Source organism: Grammomys surdaster, unplaced genomic scaffold (genome assembly GCF_004785775.1).
Source record: "Grammomys surdaster isolate TR1022 unplaced genomic scaffold, NIH_TR_1.0 170, whole genome shotgun sequence".
NCBI classification, from domain to species: Eukaryota; Metazoa; Chordata; class Mammalia; order Rodentia; family Muridae; genus Grammomys; species Grammomys surdaster.
In genome coordinates this window covers 15,424,918-15,432,419 of record NW_021604618.1, presented here as the reverse complement: position 1 = coordinate 15,432,419, position 7,502 = coordinate 15,424,918, and the positions used below count along the sequence as shown (strand labels likewise).

The following is a 7,502-nucleotide window of genomic DNA, read 5'->3' as shown; positions in this document are numbered from 1 at the left end:
GTATAAAACCTTAATTAGGTATAAGCTCTGATCTTCCTCGTGGTTCCTATTGGATATGTAACATAACTGCAGTATCCCTTTGGGGAAGGGGAGAAGGTATTTCTTTACACCAAGTCCTACTTAAATTATAATTCTACTTTTGATTATAAGCTATCAACTTAGGACTTGGCAAAAAAAATTTTTTTTTGTGGGTGATTCAGTAGAGGATGCTTCACCACTGAGCACTCACTGTCATCTAGGTGTTTTAGAAATTAAAAACATAGCATAAATGATTTTACTCTATTGTACAAGTTATGACCTGCAAAAGAAATGGAAAGCTGATTCACATTTTTATAGTGATCAGCAGTAACAAATGCACTAATGAAACATACCTTTTACTTAAAAAGCTAAACTACAGTCACATACTAATTTCTATGATTTATGAAAAAACTTCAAAATATCCAAATGTCAGGCTTTGCTGTACAATTGTCAGTTTTAGTCTGACTTTTTATAAGGGATGTTGAAGTATTTAGTATAAGTTCAGATGCACTTTTTTTTGAATATCTGATGTCTTACAAAAGTAACATCTTGCTAAACTATTTTACATCCAAATAACTACAATATCTGAAGAAACAAGGCTGCTTTTTCAGCCATAAAATACGACAAAAGGAAGGCCTGTTATGATGTCATGAGGAAGTCTTACAAGCCTCTGAAACTAAAGGCAATTAATAATGTTATATTTGATATATTAAAACCTTACCCTCATATCATATTTAACAAGCCTTGCCTTTAACTACAAAGATTTTCTATGCACAGTACAGACAGGGTACAGTTGAATCCTCTGCTACTGAGATAGTTAACCAACCCTTTAAAAAGGGTTCTGAAAAGAACCACTATCTGGAATGCCTGACTAACCAGCTCTGAGGATTACACCTGAAACTGCATCTGAACACAATTTAAAAGTGATTACTATAAAAAAAGATATAGACAATTATGATTAACCTTGGTGAGCAGAAATAAAATTTAAGGGTACCAACAGTGGCATCTGTAATCACTGCAATAAAATTTAAATGCACACATTCAAGAGAATATTTCAGAATACCACTGCTGACATCCTTAATAGAGCAGAGTTTTTAAAGAGAAGAACTTTATTGTTTATTAACATATCATGCTAGAAGTTATGAAGGATTTTTGTTGAAACGTATTTGGAAAATAGAGTAGCTTTAGCTTAACAACTTTCACTGAAGAGAAAACTGTTAAAGAAATTCATATCAAAGTCCAAGTATTAGTTCAATGTCCCATATTTGATTCCATGATCTTCATAGAAAGGTCTTCTGCAATAGAATATGCTCCTATATAGCCGAGATATTTAAGATTGCTTGATTTTCCATACCATTACTCCATTGAAAGCTTCTGGTGTGATCCCAGATAGCAAGTCCATCTTCATTGTAAACAGGTCAGGACCAGCCTCTACCCCTTTTCCCTACCCCCGGCCTCTTTGTTGTTGGGCACCTCCTCTTGCTGATCCAGGGCCTCCTCTCTGTGAATAACCAGCTCCACCCCGGGGAGGAGAAGCCCCGCGACCTCCGGATGGAGCAGTGCTCTTGCTCCTCTACCACCCCTTCCTCTAGCTCCAACTTGAAAATCTTCATAACCGTAGTATGTTTCTTCATATCCACCACGATAGTTATGGTAATCGTAACCTTAATAATCATAAAAATCTTCATAGCCATAATAATCTGGAGGATATCCATAGCCACCTATACCTCCACGCCCTCGACATCTTGTTGGGGGTGTGGGGGGTGGCATATGAGGTGGACCATAATAGTAGTAATCATCGTACATTTGATTCTTCGCTTCTTGCCTCTGAGCTTTTCTTTCTTTCCTCTTCTGATCTGGTGGCTTAGCAAAAACAATTTCAATATTTTCTCCCTCCAAGTCTTTACCATTCATTTTCTCCATAGCCTTGACTGCACCATCTCTCTCATCAAAATGAATGAAAGCATAATCTTTCAGCTTCTTCACTCATTCCAGTTTCCCAAACTGACTAAACGACTTTTCTAAAATTTCTTCTGTTACAGTGTTGGCAAGGTTGTTCACAAACAGCACTTTTACCTTTGCCATAACTTCAGTATCAGGATCTTCAATAGGATCAGCCCATTCAACAGTTCCAACATTTCCCCAGACTTTGACTTTACCACTCATTAGCCTATGCCTTGCCTGGGCTGCTGTTTTGTGATCTTCATATTCAAGAAAGCAAAAGCCTGTTTTTTTTTTTTTCTTCTTGTCATCAGGTTGGTGGTATGAAATGACATCTGTGAGACTCTCTGTCACTTTACTAAATTCTTCAAGAATTTGTTTCTTGGTTTTACTCTTAGGAATAGAGCCCACAAAAAGCCTATTGTTGGCAACTGAGATGCAGATACCAATGTGCCTCTAAGAATGAATTTCATGATTATTATACAGTTTAACAGCCTCTTGTGATGCCTCTTTTATACAAAAAGTGACAAACGCATAACCTCTGTTGAGACCAGTAAGTGGATCCATCATTAAACGAAGATTCCATATAGGTCCAGCTTTCTCAAATAATGGAACAAGCTCATCCTCAAACAGATCTCTGGTGATCTTCCCCACAAATATCTCAGTGCCAAAAGAAGGCTGCTGGCATGAATAAACAGAATCTGGAGGTAGTCCTCCATAACTCCGCTGACCTGTAGTCATATCAAGTGTGTAGCCTGTTCTTTCCAAAAGTGCCGTAGTCTTTGCCGCATCTGGTCCTTTACTAGAGTCTGCTACGTTGGCCCCTTGTTTCTCTCTCTGCCTGTAAGTCTTTATGACTACACACAAAAAGGCGCTTTTGTTCTGAACATGGAAGAGATCACGGTCTTTAGACTGTTGAAGCACTGCCAACACACCATCTTCATTGAACTCTTTTAAAGCTGCGATAGCTCTTTCGTCTAAATCACTATGTGCAACTAGCCCTGCAAGGTAAATTTCATCTAGTTTTTCAGCAACTTTCTGTGGCAAACCAGCAACAAGCAATGTATGAAATTTTCTGAATGGATAACCGCTGAAGTAGTATCCATGGGCTCTTCAGTACCATTTCCATTAACATGTTCTGTAGCCATGTTTCCAGAGATCTCCCTGCAGGGTTGGGGCCGAGGAATCCTGTCCTACTGGGTTGGGTGGCGGGGAACACGTGCTCACTGTTCACTGTGTCTGGCTTGAGTCGATCCCTGACACTATTAATGATGCTCTATCATACTTGCAGACAGGAGCCTAGCTTAACTGGCCTCTGAGAGGCTCCACCCAACAGCCAATGGAAAGAGATGCAGAGACCTTCAGCCAAACATTAGATGGAGTTCGAGGAGTCTTACAGAAGAGTTGAAGGAAGGATTGAGGGACCCAAAGAAGACAAGTCCTCCACAGAAAGACCAACAGAGTCACCTAGCCTGGACCCTTGGGAGCTCCCAGAGACTGAACTACAAATCAAAAGTGAGCATGGGCTGTACCTAGGTGTGACCTGCGTGTAATCGTCTCGCCAGCAAGAACGCATGCGGGCACCAGGATCCTTCTGCAGCAAACGTTTATTCCAATGTAATGAGGAAGACCCCGGGCCCGGAAGAGGCACTGTTTATATACCCTTGGGGCGGCGTGTTCACTTCTGATTGGCTGCTTACTCGTTACCCACCAAAACACCCCGGGATGGGCTGTGACTTTGGCGCGCTTTTACCATAGCACATGCGTAGTTTACTTGTTTACTTGGAGGAGCACTGGATGCCAGCACCATCTTGTAATGGCTAATGCTGTCACCACAAGCCGCGGCTTTCTACACCTAGGGCCCCTGCATATATGTACCATGTGTAGCATAGGAGCAGCTAAATCTTCATGCAGGTCTCCCAACAGCTGGAGCAGGGGCTGTCCTTGAGTCTGTTGCCTGCTTGCATGCCTGCCTGTGGATCAAGATTCCTGAAATGGTCTGCCTTGTCTGGCCTCAGTGGGAGAGGATGCGCCTAGTCTGACTAGTCTTGCATCGACTTGGTGTGCAGGCATGGGTTGGAGGTGGGGCTAAGGGCAATCCCCCTTCACAAAGGAGAAGCAGAGGTTGGAATGGAGGCCAAAGCGGGCTGATGGGACCTCATAAAACTGGAAAACTTTGTAAGGCAAAGGACATAGTCAACAAGACAAATTGACAACCTACAGATTGGGAAAAAATCTTCAGTAACCCCACATCAGATAGAGGGCTAATATGCAAGGTATATAAAGAACTCAACAAGGTAACTACAAAACCCCTAAAAAACCCAGTAAAAAATGGGATATATAACTAAACAGAGAATTCACAACAGAGGAATCTCAAATGGCTGAGAAGCACCTAAGGAAATGTTCAAAGTCCTTAATGATCAGAGAAATGCCAATCAAAATTACTCTGAGATTCCACCTTACACCAATCAGAATAGCTAAGATCAAAACCTCAGGTGACAACACTCCTCCATTGCTGGTGGGATTGCAAACTGATAAAACCACTCTGGAAATCAATCTGGAGATTCTTCAGAAAATTAGAAATAGATCTACCTGAAGACCCAGCAATACCACTCTTGGGAATATACCCAAAAAATGCCCCACCATGCTATAGGGGAACGTGTTCCACTATGTTCATAGCAGCCATCACATATAGTGATAGCCAGAAGCTGGAAACAACCCAGATGTCCCATGACAGAAGATTCGATACAGAAAATGTGGTTCAGTTACACAATGAAATACTACTCAGCTATTAAGAATGAGGACATCCTGAGTTTTGCAGGGAAATAGATGGAACTAGAAAATATCATCCTGAGTGAGGTAACTCAGGCCCTAAAGGACATGCATGATATGTATTCACTAATAAGTGGATACTTTCCAAAAATAAAAAAATAAACAAAGAAAGAAAAGTACAGAATACTCAAGATATAGTCCACGGAACTAAAAAGGTCAGCAAGCTGAAGGGCTTGAGTTCCACTTGAGGGGGAGAAGAAAGCAATCACAAGTGTGGAGGGAGAGAGAGACCTAGGAGGGAAAGTGGGCAAGGGGTGGTGGTGGTGGTGGGGGGAACATGCTCTGGTATTGGGTAAAGGAAAAAGAATGAAGCCCTGAGGATCAGCAGAAAGAATGGAAACCAGTAACCTCATGAGGTAGGAGGTTGGGAGGACCCACAAGAACGCACCAGAGACCTGAGAGGTGAGAGACTCTCAAGACTCAAAGGGAGGGAACTTAGATAAAATACTGGACAGTAGGGAGAGGAACTTATAGAGCCCACCTCCAGCAGGAAGACAGGGCACCGAGTGAGGGAGGGGGGTTGCCATCCCACAGTCAAAACTCTGGCCCATATTTGTTCCTGTCTGAAAGAACTGCAGGGCTGGAAATGGAGAGGAAGATGAGGAAAAGAAGGTCCAGTGACAGGCCCAAAGTAGGATCCAGCTCAAGGGGAGGTCCCAAGGCCTGACACTATTACTGAGGATATGGAGAGCTCTCAAAAAAAGGACCTATCATGGCTGCCCTCCAGAAGACCCAACAAACAGCTGAAAGAGTCAGATGCAGATATTTGCACCCAACCAACGGACAGAAACTGCTGATCCCTGTGGTTGAATTAGAGAAAGGCTTAAAGAAGCTAAAGAGGGCAACCCTGTAGGAGGACCAGCAGACTCAATTAATCTGGACCCTGAGATCTCTCAAACACTGGACCACCAAAAATGGAGCATACACCAGCTGATATGAGGCCCCCCAACACACATACAGCAGAAGACTGCCGGGTCTGGGTTCAATCAGAAATGATGCACCTAACCCTTAAGAGACTAGAGGTCCCAGGGAGTTTAGAGGTCAGGTAGGGTGGGGGCTAGAAAGTGGGGAGTGGGATATGGGAACATCCTCATGGATGGAGGGAACATGACAATAGAACAAACTGGACAACTCTCTCAATTCAATTCCAGAAAAGCAGCCTAGTGGCAGAATCTCATCTGTAGATATAAAGTAAGCTCTTTCTTTTTAAAAACATTAGCTAGATTATAATATAGAGAAGATGGAACAGATCACAATCAGAAGAAAATATCACACTGTAATTGTGGAGAAAGGCTGATGGCAGCAGACATTGATTTTACCTTGCTTAAAAAAAAAATCCTGTCCTTTCCCGTTCCAGCTTGACCGAACCAGGCTCTTAGGCCAGTGACACCCAGAAATTAAGAGGTTTTTAAAACCCGGGAGATCACGGACGGCTGCTCCGCGGCTGTCAACATGCCACAAAATGAATATATTGAGTTGCATCGCAAACGATATGGCTATTGTTTGGACTACCATGAGAAAAGGAGAAAGAAAGAAGGTTGGGAGGCCCATGAACGTTCAAAGAAGGAAAAAAAAAAGAAAAAAAAAAAGATTGGCCTGAAGGCTAAGTTCTACCATAAACAGCGCCATGCCGAGAAAATACAAATGAAAAAGATTATTAAGATGCATGAAAAGAGAAACACCAAGCAGAAGGATGATGAGAAGACTCCACGGGGAGCAGTGCCTGCCTGTCTGCTGGACAGAGAGGGGCAGTCCAGAGCAAAAGTACTTTCCAACATGATTAAGCAGAAACGAAAAGAAAAGGCAGGAAATTGGGAGGTTCCTCTACCCAAAGTTCGTGCCCAAGGAGAAACGGAAGTATTGAAAGTTATTCGAACAGGAAAAAGAAAAAAGAAGGCGTGGAAGAGAATGGTTACCAAAGTCTGCTTTGTTGGTGATGGTTTTACAAGAAAACCACCTAAATATGAAAGGTTCATTAGGCCAATGGGTCTACGTTTCAAAAAAGCCCATGTCACACACCCTGAGCTGAAGGCTACTTTTTGCCTGCCTATACTCGGTGTGAAAAAGAATCCATCATCCCCGTTATATACAACCCTGGGTGTGATCACCAAAGGTACAGTTATTGAAGTGAACGTGAGCGAGTTGGGCCTTGTGACACAAGGAGGCAAGGTTATTTGGGGAAAATATGCCCAAGTTACCAACAATCCTGAAAATGATGGGTGCATAAATGCAGTCTTGCTGGTTTGACAGTGACATCATACAAGTCATTCCACTCACTAGGAAGACTACATGCTGTCAGGAAAACACCATCGCTGTGACCTTTCTGAACTACCATGCAGCCTTACCCCATGTGCAGTCATCAAGAAGTATTCATTAAGGTGTAAAGGAAAATAAAACACTGCCCTATTTTACAGTTGGTCTTTGGTTTGGGGGCCTAATGACTTACATGTTAATAAAATTTAGTGACTGAGTAGCAAGTATACAAAAGCATACTAAGGACTAGGTATGCAGCAATACAGGTCTGTCATTACTTGAAAATCAGCCACCAGTGTAGCTGAAAGTTCCTGTAAAGGTCAAGTATTTCCTAGCTCAGTGCCATTAATCCTGAAATGTGGAACATTTTAAACACATAGTAGTGTTTAAATTCATAAAATATTATATTAGAAGTCTGAGAGACGGTAAATTGAATGAAAAAGTTTCACAACTCAGTT

The 7,502-nt window shown here is 42.1% G+C and overlaps 1 protein-coding gene and 1 pseudogene across 2 annotated transcripts; one reads left to right on the top strand and one right to left on the bottom strand.

The window, feature by feature from the left end:
• Window positions 1–1,462: 1,462 nt before the first annotated feature.
• Window positions 1,463–3,107, bottom strand: LOC114620925 (annotated as a pseudogene).
• A 3,136-nt stretch (window positions 3,108–6,243) lies between these two features.
• On the top strand, window positions 6,244–7,264 carry LOC114620976 (ribosome biogenesis protein NSA2 homolog). Of its 2 annotated transcripts, XM_028767139.1 has the most exons (2): window positions 6,244–6,776; window positions 6,970–7,264. In XM_028767139.1, exons 1-2 carry the CDS (start codon window positions 6,244–6,246, stop codon window positions 7,016–7,018), a joined length of 582 nt encoding a protein of 193 aa, XP_028622972.1. In that variant the 3' UTR covers window positions 7,019–7,264. The 2 variants fall into 2 exon arrangements, with proteins under 2 accessions (XP_028622972.1, XP_028622971.1); XM_028767138.1 differs by having other exon boundaries at window positions 6,244–7,264.
• Window positions 7,265–7,502: the final 238 nt, after the last annotated feature.

Excerpts from the sequence above, each read along its gene's own strand:
- LOC114620976 (XM_028767138.1), top strand. The coding sequence starts at position 6,244 with ATGCCACAAAATGAATATATTGAGTTGCATCGCAAACGATATGGCTAT.